Source organism: Neovison vison, chromosome 12 (genome assembly GCF_020171115.1).
Source record: "Neovison vison isolate M4711 chromosome 12, ASM_NN_V1, whole genome shotgun sequence".
NCBI classification, from domain to species: Eukaryota; Metazoa; Chordata; class Mammalia; order Carnivora; family Mustelidae; genus Neogale; species Neogale vison.
Window position 1 is genome coordinate 129,796,878 of NC_058102.1, and position 18,889 is coordinate 129,815,766.

At 42.7% G+C, this 18,889-nt stretch overlaps 1 protein-coding gene across 1 annotated transcript in view; it reads right to left on the bottom strand.

Moving 5' to 3' along the window:
* The window catches only part of PIP4K2A (phosphatidylinositol-5-phosphate 4-kinase type 2 alpha), a 171,869-nt gene that overhangs the window by 61,037 nt on the left and 91,943 nt on the right, over positions 1–18,889 (bottom strand). Inside the window, exons 2-3 of the mRNA XM_044229441.1 lie at positions 4,670–4,767; positions 3,268–3,364 (exon numbers count right to left, since the gene is read on the bottom strand). Of these exons, the coding sequence (XP_044085376.1) occupies positions 3,268–3,364; positions 4,670–4,767 (195 nt within the window). The remainder of the gene's footprint in view (positions 1–3,267; positions 3,365–4,669; positions 4,768–18,889) is intronic.

The following is an 18,889-nucleotide window of genomic DNA, read 5'->3' on the forward strand; positions in this document are numbered from 1 at the left end:
TTTTTCAGGGGCAGCAAAAAGGCATTCACACACACAGGGTGGGTCAACACAGTTTATCCCTTTGATTCAATAAGGAGGTCTGAATACGAAATGAACCAGACAGTGGCATTACTTATCGCCATATTGATTTAAAGCCACTCATCCAATAAGAAGGCTCTTCAGAAAAATAAACACATGAAGGCAAGGCAAAGCAGTGTGAGGTCTGGTCCCCTCTAGCAATCGGTGCCATCAAAAGATGATCAGACCCCAGGTCACTGATCTTATTTTTCAAATCAGATTGAGAAAGAGTATTTAATTTGGTACCCTATGTCAACCCATACATGCTACTTGTTCATGCCATGATCAATGCAATGTCTGGGCAGTGGTTGAGCTGATGTGCCCAGCAGCTGGGATAACAGCCCCTCTAGTCCTGGCCTATGCCCACTGCTGGGCCTCCCAGGGCTTTCCCAGGACCATAGCACCTCTACCTTCAACCTGTCAATGCCCAGAGGTCCCAAGGTACGAACTCAGAGCCAGAGCTGGCACACTTCTTCCATTTTTCCAAACCAAGTAGCCAGCAAAGTAGGGGAGTGGAGCCCTACATTTATGATCTGATCTTCAGTTTGAACTCCCGGCCCTACCCCTGCTGAAAATTTCCTAAAAGGTAGAGACCTTAGAAAAGGAACAATGGGAACGGGGAGGGAAACCAGCATATATTTCTGGTTTACGAAAGTTACTAAACACCCACTTTTTTTTTTTTAATAGAAATACAGTTGCCAAAGAGAAAGCAGCAATTTAAATGCCAAAAGCACTGGGTGTAACTGAGGAGAGAAGTGGTATTCAAATGATTAATTACACGCACACCGGCTCTCTCTACCGATATCTCCCACTAAGAGCTTCAGAAACTTGCCAATTAGTTACATGAATCATCCTCTACTTGCCTGATTTGCCTTTAAAGTTTGTACTTAGCAATTTGTACTTATTTAAATACCAAGTTACACGGTTTTGTTTTTAGGGGGGGAAAAAGGTGAAGGAAAACTGGCTCATGTCTTGGTATTTCTGCAACTAAACTGGTCATTTTAGGAAATTCAAAAAAACTACTTTTATCAGCTGTAGTATAGATTTTAGGCTATAAAGGGTCCATTTCAGATCGCATTTAACAGGGCTGGTTATAGGAAGAAATTTAAGAACTTCATTTTGGTAATGAATTGAGGAACTTCAAGATCCTATAGCATAGGCTCTCAAAAGCCAGTTTCTGTGAAATGCCAGTGCAGCCAATTAAAAAAAGTGGGGGGGGGGTAGGGACAGAGGGAGAAACACACAAAAACTTAACATGGGAATCAGGCAGAGGAGATTTTCTTAGGACATCGAAGTTGTCAGCTATTCATTCCTTTAAAGCACGGTTTATTTTCATACGGCTTCTTTAAATGTATTAAACAGTTCTTAAATAATGTAGAATTATTCCTTTTTATTTTATATAAACCTTTTTTACTATTCTGAAATTTATTCTTTAAAAGTGACTTACTGGGGTGCCTGGGTGGCTCAGTCAGTTAAGCACCTACCTTCAACTCAGGTCATGATCCTGGGGTCCTGGGACCAAGTCCTATGTTGTTGGGCTCCCTGCTTAGTGGGGAGTCTACTTCTCCCCCCTGCCCCCTGCCATTCTTGCTTTCTCTCTCTCTCTCTCACTCTCAAATAAATAAATAAATAAATGTGACTTTTTTTTTTTCCAGCAGTAAATTCCAAGTCTAGGTTTGATTGAAATTCTTTCTCCTATACAGGAGGCCCAAATCTGAGTGCTGGCTCTACCAGTTTTTCGAAAGCAAAGTGAGTGCCCACTCTACCCTGTCCCACTTCTCCTCAGCCCTCGCTCGGGTGCACCCAGCCTCTGTTCGGAACCCACCTCTTTGGGAACCTCAGCTCTAGTCCACGGAGGAGGGCATCTCACTGGCAGCCTGGCAGCTTGGAAGCTTCTTGGAAGCCCGAGTGAGCATGCGAGAAATTCTTGGAAAACCAAGAATGGGGCAGGACAGGGTGGGGAGGCCCACGTATCGTTAGAGAAGTATATACTAAAAGAATAGTGTCTTATGGACCCTACTCTTTAAGGGAAAATACAAGGTAAACTGTGTCGATGTTCAACTTGTAAGGTCACTTGGGACAGCTATATGGCACTTAATGCAGGGTAAATTAGGATCTCTGATTTGAGGCAAACGAAAGAGTGTTTACTAGATTTGAAGGGATTTAAAGTAAGTCAGTGCTTCCACAGTAAAATGAATAGACTGTCCTAAAAGACCAGGAAGCAGCCCTTGCATCTCTTAACTCAGATTTTCTGCTCTTAAAAAAAGTCCTTGGGGGGCACCTTGGTGGCTTGGTTGGTTAAGCGTCTGCCTTCAGCTCAGGTCATGTTTGTGGTGTCCTGGAATCGAGCCCTGCATCAGGCTCCCTGTTCAGTGGGGATCTTGATTCTCCTTCTCCCTCTGCCCCTCCCCCCAACTTGTTTTCTCTCTCTCTCTCTCAAATAAATAAATAAAATCTTTAGAAAAATCTTTGGTTTTTACAAATCTTACTGGCTAACTGACGTCAGGTCCTTTCTTAGCAGAAAAGACCATGGATTAGCACTTATGGCAGCCCCATGATCTCAATTTTAAAAGTCAAATTTGAGAACCAGGCATCCATAGGAAGAAAAGCAACGGAGCACAGTTTTCTGTGGTGGGTACCAAGAGCAGACGAGAGTGCTCCCCAAGCTGTTCCGGGACCGGCAGGCTCCTGCTGACGACAAGAGCTCTATGGTCACTAGACCATGATGCATCACAGTGCACAAGGTGTGGCCTCTGACAAACGTGAGCAAAAGTCAGGTTCGGCCAATTTGAAAAGCAGCAAATCAATCAGAACAAAATAGAATTGCTATGATTGCTAAGTGGCCTCTGTAAATACAGGAAATGTGAATTCAAGACCCACATACACACTAGCACGGGCCGCGGACACAGTTGACAGCAGAAATCAAAAGGAGGCTCTGCTGACAGGACGTTTCCACTGGGAAATGCGAGTATCACCTAGAACTCTCCCGTGTGTTCTCTTCCCGAAGAATAACCTTTTCCTACCGACTGCCAAAATCATTCTGTACAGAGGCTCCTAAACAAAAGAATCCTTTACTTTGGAAAAAAACACCGAAACATTCTTATATAAAATGAAAATTACTATTATATAATTACTTGTAATGAAAAAAAAAGTAAGTCCTGTTTTACAGAACAAAACCCATTTGAAGCAAAGGTTGCAAAAGCAACTCACCTGGAAATCCTGATCGTCGATGCCAAACCTCTCCCGCAGGTTACGGAAAACCATCGGGCAGTATTCCTTAAACTTGAAGTGGCTCGGCATGTTTTCTCTGAAACAGGCATATTGTGGAGTAAAGTTTAGATGTACAGAATGTTAACCAGACCTGAATCTGCCACCTTCTAGTTTCACACGTAGCCAAGTGCCTGGAGTTCCCCACCCCCAGAAGGCACGGGTGTGCTCCACAGGATTGACTATGACCCACAGTATATCCGGGCGACACAGGGACAGACTGGTCACATTCACCTCCTTACATCACCTAGGGGCCCTGGGACTAGATGACTGTTCTAATCCTGACCACTCCAGAGAGTTGCTCCCCCAAGGACGAAGAGGTGGAATGACAAGAGGCCACACGGAATGAAACCATGAAGGGACAGCAAAGAGCTTGGGGAGCTGGGGATGGGCAGCAGAGCAAGTCACGGACATGTTCCCCACACTCGTCTTCAGGGACGTGCTGATGAAAGCTTGCAAAACAACATTACCTCTCACTCCCGAACGACCAGTGTTATGCTATATATAAATACCACATTCTAAATTCACACAGAAAAATATTCCTCCAGAGGTCAACCTCTAAACAATAGTAAGAGAATGAACGCATCTGCTTCCCATCAGAACAATGGTCACAGTAAGAAATTCTATACTTGATCCTTGTGTGGGCGGGATTTCTTGGAGGCTCATATCCCACTCATTCAGAATTGCTTCCTCCTTTGTGTACACGTACACACACACACCTCTCTACTGTCATACTTTGTACACCAAATTATAGTAATTTGTATACGTGTCGAGTTCCAACCACCTGCCTGTGAGCCCCCTGAGGGCAGGACCATTTCTCACACTTCCTTGTACCTCCAGCTCTCGTGGACAGCTAATACATAAGGTGCTCCAAAATGACATCCAACATGACATTCAAATGAAGGAGAAATTGTCTCAATGCCTGCCATGGTATCTAATTATGTTTTACGAAAATGTGCCCTAATTCTTTATTGTTCAATGAAGGAGTCACATCCTGTTCATGAAGTGGGCATTATTCAAGTTTTGTATAAGATAGCTGAGGTCCATAGCTGTTAAAAATTCCAAGCAATTTACAGCTTCAAACATTTAAATTGTAATGAGAATATCACTTTTAACATATAAGATATTCATAGAGAACAATATGCCATATGGCAAAAGGATATTACCCAAGAGGGCCTGCTGTTGCTTTTCTGAAAATGACAGATGGTTATGTTTATCACAGGATTAACTTCATCAGCAAAACTTTACTCCCACCCATTGAAAAATAATGTGATTATAGAAATTCACAAAAATCATGCTCCTGGCAGCCATGTCAGTCCTATAAAAGGGCCATACTTGTACTTACTTGTTAAAAAGGTGATTGTCCACCTTTATCTTTGAATAGGCTTTGAAGTCATCTGGCATCAACATAACAGGGATTTGAACATGGCTCAGTTCATTGATCTAGAAAAATACAAAATAAATGGCACAGGTTATTACTATCTATGTGGAAAGTGCTTCACTTGAACACAGGGCTCAGGAAGAAAACCTGGTAGACCCAAGAACGTCCCGCTCACTTTCCTCCTGCTCTGATCCCAACCCGTCTCTCTTGAGGCCCTCCTAACTCTCTCTTCAGGCTTTGCCACTGCCTCCACCTCCCTTCTAGCTCCAACTCCCACTGCTCATCTGGGTGGAGGGCGTTTGGGGGGCAGTGACAAGGGAGGAATCCTGAAGGGTGAACCCTCATGGCCAGCGGTCCCTGCTTCTCTCATTTGTCCTCCCACTTCCCCTCCAGAGCCTCAGCCCAGGGCTCTTTCTGACATAGATATTTGTTGAATTAATGAAGGTAACCATTTCTTTAAATGTTTGGGTACTCAAAAAGCAACATGGTCATTCATGTGATCTTTACCTTTCTTACAGGAACTATATTTAAAAATAAGTTTTGGGGCAGGGTATGAATTTACCAGGAGAGCAGCCTTCATGAAGGAGGGGAAGGAGACATACAGTCCTGGGGTGTAAGAGGGCCGTATGGGTTTGAGGGAGTAAAAGGGAGATGGGTTTGAAAGGAGTCAAGACCAGAAGTAAAGATGTGGTTACAGAAAAGAAAGGGTTGGAGCCGGATGACTGGGTGGCTCAGTCGGATGAGTGTCTGACTCTTGGTTTCAGCTCAAGTCATGATCTCAGTGTCATGAGACAGGGCCCCACGTTGGGCTCTGCACTGGGCCTGGAGCCTGCTTAGGACTCTCTCTCTCTCCCTCTCTTCTTCCCAGCGTGCACTCTCTCTTTTAAAATCATTAAAAAAAAAAAAGAAGAAGAAGAAGAAGAAAGAAAGAAAAGAAAACAAAGGGTTGGACTAAGTTCTGTCTGAGTTCCAGTGAATGGCAGGAACAGCTTTTGATATATGACTTTGAAAAGGTTGAACTTTCTCTTGGTTATTTTTTCTCTCTTGGCTCCCAAGCTATACCTCCCTTGTTGCTACTGATAAAAACCACTTTAAAGATTTATACTTCCAGTAAATTGAGGATTCGCAGAAGGGTTCTCAGTTACAAAAACAAAACAAAACAAAACAAATCAAAGGGAAAAAAATGAGTTCTTTGATAAAGCAGAGTGGTTAACACACTGCTGGGTTCATAGTCGAGGAAATTTTCAAGATGTCTTCCTTCTCCTAAAAAGAAGTTAATCCACCGGGAATTCAATGACTATCAAGCAAGCAGGAACAGAGAGAGCCGTTTCTCTGAAGATAAATACCAATTTTGACATTTAGTTGGGTCAAAGGAAAGCTGGGGAGCTCAATCAAACACTTCAAACCTTAAATGAGGACCCCTGAAGGAAGTAAAAGGAGTCCCAACAGGTGGTAGAAGTAAACGCAAATGGTGTCTGGGGTAAAGCATCCCCAGCACAGGCCTCCAGGAGTCGCACAAATTCAGTTCAACCAACGGTGAGCACACAAAGATAACAGATAAAAGATACTCAGCAGAAACAAAATTATTTGCATGACTTAAAGCTATTAGAATGATCAGATATAGAAAAGAAAACAAAAACTGTGCATAAAATGTATGAAGAAGTAAAAGATGGACCGGCAAAAATGAGTACACTATGAGACTTTCCAAATGACCAGTTAGGTTGAAAGAGAATCCAATAAAACTTTTACAAAATGGAAACTATGATTGGTGAACAGAAAAGAGAACAAAAGCCCCTAATTTAAGGCTTCAGAAGCAGACTGGATAACTGGTATACCAGAGGGGAGATCTGAGGAAGTTACCCAGAATCCACAAAGAATGAAAATGTAACATTTAAAAGAATGATGAATAGAGGACATTAGGAAAAGGAAAGGAAAAGTGAACTGGGGAAAATCAGGGTTGGGGGGGGTAGGATGGACCATGAGAGACTGTGGACTCTGAGAAACAAACAGGGTTTTGGAAGGGAGGGGTGGGGTGTTGGTTGGGCCTGGTGGTGGGTATTAAGGCGGGCACGTACTGCATGGAGCACTGGGTGTGGTGCATAAACAATGTATCTTGGAACACTGGAAAAATTAAATTACATTTAAAAAAAGGAGAGAAGGGAAAAAATAAAAACTAAAAAAATAAAAGAATGATGAAGGAAGAAAAGAAAAGGAGAAGAAGAATGCTCATGACGGGGGCTGGAGTGAGATTACATGAAATCTTAGAGGAAGGGAACTGAGTATGGGGAAAAGTCAATATTTGAAATATAATGGCTGAGAATGTCCCATCATTGCTAGAAATTATAAATCTATGGATACATAACAAGAAATGACAAGCAAAATAGTCTACGAAGAAATCCACACCTAGATACACTGTAGTTAAACTGAAGATACCAAAACCAAAGAGAAGAAAAGTGGCCAGAGGGAAAAGACAGAAGGTAAAGAAGCAATGACAATGAGAGGGACAGCCAACTTGTCAACAGCCAAGCTGGCAGCCCAAAGACAGTGGCAGATCTTCACAGTGAAAAATGACTATATAAAACTGTATACTGTGTCCATATTTTTGGTCCATTATCTGGGTTCCTGTCACAAATCTAAAACCTTTGGAATTTCCAGAGTGACAGGAATGTCTTCTGCCATTCTTAAGGCACCCTGAGCACCCCTGAATTTATGCTAATGGGGTGACTGCGGGGGGCGGGGGCTGTCCCCAGAATGACAAGTAAATACGGCTTTGGCACGTTCAGCCCTGCTCACTGACCTCAGGGAAGCGGAAGGAGGTAGCTAGGGAGGAAGTTCCATAAAGACTCCTGAACAAGACGTGGTGAGCTTCTAGGCTGCTGAGCACATACATGTGCCAAGGGGACAGCCCCCCAGTTTCACAGGGACCGAAGACCTGTGTACCTCTTCACCGGCCGTTCATCCGGATCTCTTACAAGATCCTGTAGACTAAAGTGGTGAATGTGCATCAAGGTGTTGTCTAGAGCCACTCTAGCAAATTCACCGCACCCGAAGAGGAGGCCGGGGATCCTCGGGCTGGGAGCCAGGGTGGTGAGAGGCACAGGGGGCAGCCTGGGCTCAGAGCTGGCGTCTGAACGGAGGGCAGACTGTGGGACGGGGCCCTTCACCGGGGGGCCTGAGGCTATCTCCATCCAGGAAGGCAGCGTGAAAATTCACTGCTTCGAGGTGCTACGTAGGGTAGAGCCACTGAAACTACCATCCCCAGAATGAGAGCAAAATAAAGGCGCTTTCATAGAAACAAAAACCGAGGACTTAGCAACAAAAGAGTGCACTAAGGAAATGGATCAACTTTAGAACCGTATTATTTAGACCATGAGGATATGATTCAGAAAGAGAGCAAACGTTCTGCGTGGAAGGCCTGAGACATGAAAAGAACTAGTAAGCAAGTAAATTGGTAAAAAGGATAAACACAAGTAAATATCACCTATATAAAGTAATAATGCTTAATTCATGGGATGAAAATGTACAGAAATAAACAACAGCATGTGCGTGGGAAAGCAGTCACAGGCCCTTGTATTATTCAGGAGGAGCGTAATATATAGCTTTAACTACCATGATAACATTTAAAAGGCAAACATTAAAAGAACAGAAACAGAGTTATTAACTTCCAAACTAGAAGGGGAAGAAGAGAATAAGAAAACGAAACTCATTATTTTAAAAAGGAGAGCAAAGAAGAAAATATAAACACTGCAAAAATGGGACAAATAGAAAGCAAATGGTAGAAACTCATCTGGATATCCACATAATCCCAATAAGCACACACACACACTAGCAGTTAAAAACAGACTGTCAAAATGAATTAGAAACTTTGAGCTATATGCAAGGGAAACACCTAAAATATAACTCAAAAAGGGGGAAAAAGAACAGAAAAAACACATTAAATAGTACCAAAAATTATTGGGAAGCTAGTTGACCTTTATCAACATCAGAAGAATTAATAACTTTAAGACAAAAGCATTATAAGGATAAAGAAGGCCTGTATATAATGATAAAAGATTCAATTAGCCAGAAAGATAGGAGTCATCTTTTAAGTACCTAATTAGTTCGGAAGTATACAGCAAAAACTGTTAGGACCTCAGGGAAAATCGGCAACCCACTACTCTAGAGGAGGATTTGAATATGCCTTCTGGATAGTTCAAACAGCCAAAATATTAAGAAAGATAAAGACTTTTATTTTTTTTATTATTTTTTAAGATTTTATTTATTTATTCGACAGACAGAGATCACAAGTAGGCAGAGAAGCAGGCAAAGAGAGAGGAGGAAGCAGGCTCCCTGCCGAGCAGAGCCCGATGTGAGGCTCGATCCCAAGACCCTGGGATCATGACCTAAGCCGAAGGCAGAGGCTTAACCCACTGAGCTACCCAGGCGCCCCAAGATTAAGATTTTTAAGCAATATATTGAACATCATACATTCAATATATATGCTGTACACCTATGACTGACAAGTGGTCTTCCAGATGCTTGGGATATGTGATTGAAAACAGATTAAGATGCCTACCTCCTGAAGCTTACATTTTAGTGGAAGAGTCAATAAATAAAAGGTACACTCAGTAAATTACTATGTTAGATATAAATTATCTACTATGTTAGAAGACCATAGAAAAAAAAGAAAAAAAGCAGGATAAAAAGGTAGGAAATGCCCATCACTGCATGGGTGAGGGTCACTGAAGTATTTTAAATCAGGAGGGCTGGAGTAAGCCAAGGTTTGGAAATGAAGAGACATTTCACATTCCAGTGCAAAGGCCCTGGGGCAGGGTGTGCCTGATACACATGGGACAAGGAGACCTCCGTGGCTGGGGATTACCTGAGAAGAGAAAGAGCTTAAGAGTTGAGATCACTGGAAAGACTGGTTTTTATTCCAAGTGACAATGGGAGCTGTTACAAGGTTCTGGGTAGTCACTTAGGGTTTAAAAAGATTACTGGAGGGGTGAGAGTGGTCACAACTATAGAAGCAGGGAGCAGTGACAGCAGTGTAGGTAGGAAAAGGAGTATTTTTTGAAAGTGGAGCCAAACATGATTTCCTGAAGCTCTGGATGTGGGGTGTAAGAAAGAAGACAAGACCAAGTCCAAGGTCTTGGCCTGAGGAATTAAGGGGACAGAGCTGCCATCATCCAAGGTGGGGGAGAATTCCTTCTTATGCCTTTGCTTTCTGAATCATGTTAAAACTGAGTGCTATAACAACTTTTTTAAAATGGAAAACCCATATGCAAACCATCAGGCTATTTATAACACACACACACACACACACACACACACAGAGTTGGCCACTGCAGATCAAGCCTTATAATCTGATTAGAAACCACCACCCACCTTTCCTGATCCACTTCGATTTTCCTGGGACAATTTTTTTTTTTTTTTTTTTTTAAATACAACTGCTCAGCACCCAGCTTCCCAAAGATACCATGTCCTTGAGAGAAAAGCTGAACAATCTGAGCTGAATTATGAACTCCCTCAAGCCAGTCGTTTGCATGCTATCTTACAGATGCTGAGTATTGCCACATTTTCTCTTGAAATTCGAAAATATCCTCTGGCACTGTGGGGTAAATTTGCTGCAATGCCCTCCGGCACCTTGGCGGAGTTTGGGAAGCACAGAGATAAACAGCAGATGTTTAAAACAGCAAATGCTATCAGCTAATGATAGAATAAAATCATCGGAATAATCCCTTAAAATTGACTGCAATGGATCATAACCTCCAAGAGCTTTAGATTCATCCCAAACAAGCTTAGTTAAACCAGCAGTTAATCCTTAACCTGTATAAACTAATGATCTCTACAAACAGTCTCCTTGCGGAACTCTCTACCAACTGTTTGTGCGAGGCCAAATTACAATTCTGTTTCTTTCAAATTATTTCAGTAACTTCATCAGGCATCACTTTTAGTTTCCTCTATGTTATTAAAATCTCCTTCATGCTATGATCCATTAAAAAATGTATGAAACTGCCACTTACCAAAAATAGGAGGCTAATTTAAAATTCTATATTCTCTGGGTGCCTGGGTGGCTCAGTGGGTTAAGCCTCTGCCTTTGGCTCAGGTCATGACCTCAGGGTCCTGGTATTGAGCCTCGCATCGGGCTCTCTGCTCAGCATGGAGCCTGCTCTCCCCCGCCCCCCGCCCCTGCCTGCCTCTCTGCCTACTTGTGAGCTCTCTCTGTCAAATAAATAAATAAAATAAAATAAAAATTATATATTCTCTCCTATTCATTTAACCCAAGTATCTTAAATACTAAATCATTCTCAGTCTCTCTGTGAAAAATTGAAAAATATATATCTTCATACCAGCACTGGAAAGTTTGAAAACAAGAGAATCAGAGCTGAAAACCAAACTTTGCAACAAGCACAATTAGAACAAAGCTGGGTGACCCATCAGTTTTTCTGCATCTTGTGGAAACAAGAGTGTAAATAAAAACAGAGGACATTTGCAGGACGGCAAGGGGAAGTGGAGGAGCCATCACTTCATATCACTTTCCCCAAATTAGACAGAAAAAAAAGGGAGAGAGCATAATAAATTATTCTCATCACAATGTAGGCTCTAAGTGACTACCAAGAAAGCAAAACCCAGTCTGAATGAGGAGAAACCAAACCCCTGAATTCCTACTCCTCATGCCACATGCTGTTGGGATCTGGATGGGCAATAGTATCTTCTTTAGAAAGAAAGCATGAAAAGAAACTTTTTCAATCCTTTCTGCTTTATAGAGTTCTTGCTCTGGAAAAAGTTTTGTGGAAAAAAAATGTGAAAACCTTTCAGACAAAATGGAATGTGTCATCTGAGAATTCACCGATATTCACTCACCACCCATCCTTTCACAAGTGCAACATGTGCGTGTCCGATCTGGGTCGGGCACTGAACAAACACCAGTGTTCACCCTCACAGCGTTTATAGTCCAGAGGGGCACACAGAGTTAACTGAAGAAGTGCACAAATGTAAAATTCCAATAGTGACAAGTGTCAGGAGAGGGGGCATCAGGCTAGGAGCAAACATGACAGACCTTAGATGAGGGCAGGAATGACAGAAGGAGGAGCCAGACTTGAGCAGAAGGCAGGTGGAGAGGATTCCAGGAAGTAGGGTCACAGGGCAAAGGCCCTGTGGCAGGAGGGGGGCAGAGTTAACTAAAGAAATAAAAGGTTAACATGTTAAGAATGCAAAAAATCAAGAGGTCACGTGACAGGATGGGGCCAAACAGCATGCCTCCAAGGACTGTAGGAGGCTACTGTGGAGCTCCAGGAGAGGCAAGAAGCCTGGCCCACACAGCAATAGCAGAGACAAAACAGATCCCAGCAAGGTGGTAAAAACAGGGACCGGAGTGACAGGATAGACCATGATTCCATGTACAGAGTCAGAGCGCTTTAAGAGAAGAGTTCAGTTTTGAACTTATTAAATTTGATGTGCTGTTTCAACATCAAATTTAACCTTGGCAGGTAGACGTATGCATCTGAAGTTCCCAGGGGAGGCAGGGGCGGGACAGAAAAATATGAGTTACCCACACGTAAGACAGTAGTTCTTCCTTGGGAGTAAATGAAATAAGCCGGAGAGTTGACAGAGAGGACGGGAGGGCCTCCCGTCCTCAGGGAGGACTACGGGCCTCAGGGCCGTAGTCCTGAGGAACATCAATGGTTAATGGCATGGAGGAGACGATGAGCCCTCAAAGGAGAAGGGGAAGCATGGTGTCACCTCAAGACGTGAGGGAGGGGGGAGTCAAGAAGAAAACAGGACAAGAACAGTGTTGACTGCTTCAAAGAAGTGGGAAGTCAAGCTGGACCGAGCACCACGGGGTCTTTGGCGAGCTCAGCGCGGAGGGGTTCCGCGGGAGGGTAGCAGTCGGAACCCGAGTGGAGAGGCTGAGGGGCGCAGGCGAGGGGAGCGAACGCAGTTGCTGAATCTGGTTTCTGAGTCTAGGAGAGCAGGAGAGAGAGAAAGAGGCAGAGGGGAGAGGGCTGGAGGAGAGGCCTGAGAGGAGGGACGTTGCTTCCATGGCCCTTCTGCGGTGGGAGCAGGTGGGAGCCCAGGTGCTTGTCGAGGTGCGGGCTGTGGGGAGGCAGCTCCTGCAGCAGAAGAGGGGAAGGGATGGGGCTGTGTGGAAGCAGCCGAATCTGCCTGAGGGAAGCCGGCAGCTCCTGTCCCCTGGCAACTGTTATCCCCGGGAAGGAGGGGCTGTGGCCATCCGTGGGGAGTGCGAGGCAGCCTGGGGGCGGGGGTGGGGTGTGCTCGGAGGCTTGAAGAGAACACAGAGAACTTGAAAGAGTGGCCACAGAATGTGGGAGAACGAGTTTGAAGAGGGAAATACGGCTGGCCTGTGGGGCCGAGGGGCATCCATCTGTACTCCATGAACCAAATGAACCCGTGGAGTGACATTCTGGGCAGAGCTCGGTGCAGAGGCAGAGGATGGCTGGGGTCCCCTTCACATCCAAGGTTTTTGTTAGTCGAGTGTGACATAAAGAGCAATGGAGTTCCAGGGTAATCACTTGGAAACGGAAAGTCAGCACAAAACACTCCACTGGCATTGACGGTGGCCACACATACACCCAGGGTGAGGGACAAAGCAGAGAGAAGAAACGCTGAGTCTAGCCAGTAAGTGACACGAGAACGTGAGCAGGGAGCTGCTGTGGCAGGTGCTGACGGCTTCCGGGAGGGACTGAAGCCCGATGTGGCTCTTGGCGGACAGAGAGATGTGACTAGTGTTTCATTTAAACGTCTAGAAAATGCATATTTTTAGTTATTGCTACAAATCCCAGCTTCGCTACTCAGAACACCCCAGGATATGGGGGAATGTTTCACCCTCATAATTAGAGAAGAAAAAAAGAAATGGAATAGGATTACACTCACACCTTGGTTTCCACAGATTCATGAGATGATGAAATTAAAAGAGAATCTCAAAGATCCTAGCCTAGTCTCTCATTTTGCTGATTACAATGCATCCCAGTATATGTACCCCTTTATAATAGAGAAGCAACTCCATTCTAAGTTATATCAGACGGCTACTGTTTTATCTTTCTTTCATTCATGATGGCTTCACAGTTTCTGTTTTCCCCAGAAATTCTCCCCCCGATCCACTGGTAAGGTTATGAGTAGCTAGATCCCATGATCTACCATTTAAAAGCTTTTAATTAGTAAATACTATTTTTTAATAGTGTGCCCACAAGCCCCTATATTATCTTCTTCTATAAGCTCACCTGTACACAACATTCATCAGTTTCACCCAAATGTATTAATTGTAAGGCTACCCAATTAACTGAAAGGCTATTTAACTTTCTGGACAATCTCTCCTTTAGTCTGACATTACACAAATCAAAATATATCCTTGTTTCTGGGGCGCCTGGGTGGCTCAGTGGGTTAAAGCCTCTGCCTTCGGCTCAGGTCATGATCCCAGGGTCCTGGGATCAAGCCCTGCATGGGCTCTCTGCTCAGCAGGGAGCCTGCTTCCTCCTCTCTCTGTCTGTCTCTCTGCCTACTTGTGATCTCTGTCAAATAAATAAATAAAATCTTAAAAATATATCCTTGTTTCTAGTTCACATTCTCGAGCCCATGGAGGTAATGACAATGAGCTACCATCTTGAATAAGGTTAAATTAATCCTATTTGTTAATTTCCATATTCCACACATGGCTTTGGGTTATGAACACTGTTTCAGGACAAAATTCTTGGGTTTCAAAGACTTTAGGGTGAGAAAACTTTATTAGTTTGGCATTCTATATTGCCCAAACATCCCATACGGCCCATGCCAAAATTGGTGGCAAAGCTCACAGTTTTATCATCATGAGTTTACATCTGCTATTATTAGTATTTAACATTTTCTTTCTTTATAGATACTTCCATAGGGAACACACATACATAGTTATATTGATATATGCTACATAATATCCATGAAAGGAAATAGAACAATTGTGTCCACAATTACCACTTGGAAGGAAGGAATGACACACACCTCCCATGAAAGTAGGCATACGTTATAAAATCCAAGTAGTTTTAAATTTATGGAGATAAAAATGGTTTTGGAGTTTATTCATATTTTATTAGGCTAACAATACAATGAAAGCACCAGTTGTATTATTAAGGCCACATTCAAGGTACTTTGGGTTGCAAATCCTTAATTAACTCTCACAAGAGAAGAGCAGCACCACTTTATACTTACGAGTACTTCAAAGCTGCCATTTTGGCAAGTATTTTTTTCCGTTTTGTATATTCACGGCCCTATAAGGCTCAAGGGCATAAAAGTAGTGTAAATACCCCCCTGCAGACAGGCTGTAGGATGCGTCTCTCCCAGGACCCTGGGAAGAGCCTCACTTCCATTTAGGCCTTGCCAGTCGCCCCCAAAACAGACAGGTGAAGACCAGCTCCTCTGTTCTGCTTAGCCCCTGGGCATCAATATGGACAATGTTGGGGCCCAACATAAGACACCGACCGAATAAAGAAGCTTTGTTGTCAGTCTCAACAGAAACCAGGGCAAAGGGGTGCGAGGAGGGTTAGCAGCAAGGTTTAGTACGAAGAGGCCACATCTAAGCCAAGAGTGGGGGAGAGCAGAGAGAGTGTGTATAGAGGGGAGGATACTGATGGGCCCAGGGTGGTGAAGGGGGAGGATGGGGAGGGCTTCAGAGGTCTCCACTCAGCTTTCCTAACTCACTTTGATACCTGGTATTAACCTTGCTTCTAACACTTCGTGGACACCTGCCAAGAATGCATTAAGCACTTTGGGAACTGGGTACCGTATCTTATCTGATCCTGACAACAGAATGGAGTAGTTAGGACTATGATCCCCATTTTCAGGTAAGGAAATTGAGGCTTAGTGAGATTAGGTAAACTAACCCAGCCTGTCTTGCTCAGGCAACTCACTCACTTGAATTACCTCAAATATAAAATTCAGACAGTGGGATTGGCTGACCCAAAGATCTCTTGGAGCAGCTGACAGCCTATAAGGTAAGATTCACAGCAATTTCATAAGATATACACTGGACAGTCATGAGTTCAAGCCCCACACGGGACATAGAGCTTACTTAAAAAAAAAAAAAAAAAAAAGAAGGAAAGAAAAAAAAAATCCACCTGAAATTTTAAGTCTTCCATTGTGCCCAAAATTACTAAAAGATTCCTTATCTTCTTTAAAAGGTGGAATAATTAAATAGAAGTTTAGGATAAATTATTAAACACATGTTTAATTAAATTTGTACCATGATCTGCTACAATTACAACAGCTATGATTTCAAGAAGTGCAATCTAAATTTGGAAAGACCTGTTAGCAGTGAAAAGTTAGTCCTCTTCTGACATTCCTTGTCATTTCAAAAAAGGGATAATAAATATTCTTCAGCATGCCATTAAATCACAATGAATATAAACAGTATCCTTGAAGGATTCAAAATTGTTTCACCAAGCAATAATTTATTAAAGCAAACTGTCTAAGTTTTCCTTCGAAAAATATGATTAACATATAGTTTTGCAAAATTTATGTGGACTTTCCCTTTTAAAATATGGACCAACTCAGAAAAGGTATCTGGATTCCTCTCTTCAGAAAAACAGTTAAAAGCACCATCTCATTTAAGACACCTCCTATGCTGCAAAACATTAGGTTTGGTTTTTGGGGGTCAGATCTGCCTATCACAGCGGTTATCACTCCTGCAGATATAAGACTGAATTCATACTGGCAACAAAACAGAGTTTGCAATTAAGCTGCAAAAAAGTAGGCATAATAAATGGTTACTGGACAAGGAATAAGTAAGACCCAACTGGTAATGATTCTGAAATTAAGACATACAGAAGTGTTCCCGCCAAACCACTTTATTCTGTGACATTTAAAAAATAAGCTTCACTACTTTATATGATATGTAAATCAAGCAAAGATGAGGCTCATAATTTGTGAGGCTTATTAATGACAATTAATTCAGATATATTCAGCCTAAATACTATGTTCCCAGACTAATACATAATTAGTAATTTGTTTTCATTCAGGCAAGAATAAACAAAAAAAGACCTCCCCTACCCCTGCCAAAAGAAAACAAAAAAAAAAAAAAAAAAAAAAAAAAAAGAAAGAAAAAAAAAAAAAACACCCTCTTCCATGGAGACACTGAGATATTTATTCGGATTATGAGAGACAACTGACTACAAATGATGCCATATTGAGAGGAAAGAGCCGAGGCATCCAGCATATGAATCTGCAGGCTATGCTGCTGGGCATAAAGGTGGCCGGTGGGAGCTGTTTTCCGAGCAGCACTTCGGACCGGGGCAAGACAGGAGATGGTCTTGAAAGGCCATTTACCCTGGGGCACCTGGGAGCTCAGGTGGATAAGCAGCAGACTCTTGATTTCAGCTCAGGTCATGACGGCTCAGGTCATGATCTCCATGATCTGGTGAGATCCAGACTCCTGTCTCGGGGAGGAGCCTACTTAAGATTCCTCTCCCTTTGGGCCTGTTCCTCCCCCACCCCCCACCCCACAACCTCCCTACCATTTAAATAGGAGTGCGTATTTTCAAATGCAATTTGCTAATAAAAACAAAGTGGGTAAAGTGCAGGGTGATACACCCCAGCACGATCAAGCCAGAGGACTCAATGGGAAGAAGAGATGGATGCATAACTTGGCAGTTTGGGATACTCTTTGAACCTTAATTAATTTCTTAGGGAAATCAGGTAATAAATATGTCCAGTCAGAGTCCTTAGACTTTACAGATTTCACACTTGCTTCTGGTCTACAAAAGGCTCCTGACTTCACGGTTACAAAAGTGGCACAAGTTTCACTATTAATGTTAAAAATGTCTTCTTCTTGTGTAAACCTGGCGATTCACAGACTTGGGCCCCTGGGGCTAATAATACGTTATATGTTAATAAAAAAAATTTAAAAATTAAATTTAAAAAAAAAAAAAGGTCTTCTGGGACACTTGGGTGGCTCACTCAGTTGGTTAAGCATCTGCCTTTGGCTCAGGTCACGATCCCAGGGTCCTGGGATTGAGTACTGCACTGGGCTCCCTGCTCAACCGGGAGTGAGCACTTCTCTCTCCCCTACTTGTGCTCCCCGTCTCATCCTCTCTCTCAAATAGATACATAAAATCTTTTTTTTAAAAAAGTCTTCTAATCCCTCCATATATCCCCTCATACCAGTGTCCAAAGACAGATACCTTCCACTTATTGGACTCATCCTAAAAAAACAAAATTCCTTTGTGACTCTGTGGTTCATATGCATAGAAGGATCCTACCTATCAAGTAAGTTTCTTGGGACATTTCTGCCCTAGGGTTCACTGGCTTTCATAAGTGAACAGGTAGAAAACTAAAATTACTACTTCTATGAGGTAATGGTGTTCCCAGAGCTATGGGAACAAATCACAGCTGGAAGTTCTAATGCCTTCTGTCTGGGTTCCACAAACAGCAGGGTCATTGAAATGTGAACCAGAACTTTCACTGGTTCCCCCCAAAGGTATACAGAATGACCTCGAGTGCGTTTCTAAGAAAATATTTTCCACAGTGTGACCTAGGAAAGGTCATCAAGATAGCATAGGTCTCTCCCCATGCTCCTCTCCAGAGCCCTCTGCCCTCACCCCTTGTGGGGGTGGGGAGCGGGAGCTGGACAAGGAGTAGGGAAGCAGAGAGACCTAACTTTGAGGGTTATAACAATAAACTTTAGCAAATTAGGCAGATGGCCTGGTTTAGACGAAATTGCCCAAATTAGATGCAATACCTATTACCACCCCTTCCAAATGCCTGGGAGTAGGCTCCTAAAAACTTGTTACATTTATTTTCTGAAAATAAATAAATTGGAAAAAAAAAAAAAAAACTTGTTACATTTATTAGCTTGTAAAATGGGGATCTCGCCAGCAACTTACATATTGAAGCTCATATTTTGTGATTGAGATTGCTAGTGTCCTCAGAATAAAAAATATAAAGGCACCATTTTCCTTTCTTTTACTAATTTTCTTAGTAAATTTTGTATGTGGGGGGAGGGGAGGAGATTACCTAAGATTTTTTTAATCTGATTTTTTTTACTATCTTTTGGATACCTAGCTTGTAATTTCTTATTCCTTATTAGAAAAATACCCATTCACTTGAGCATCAGCTCCCTGTTTTTATAATCTTACAATGAAGATAGCTTGAAATAATGAAGAATTTTAAAAACTGAAGTCTCAGTATGACTCAAGCGTGCAGCCTGCACTGGGAATG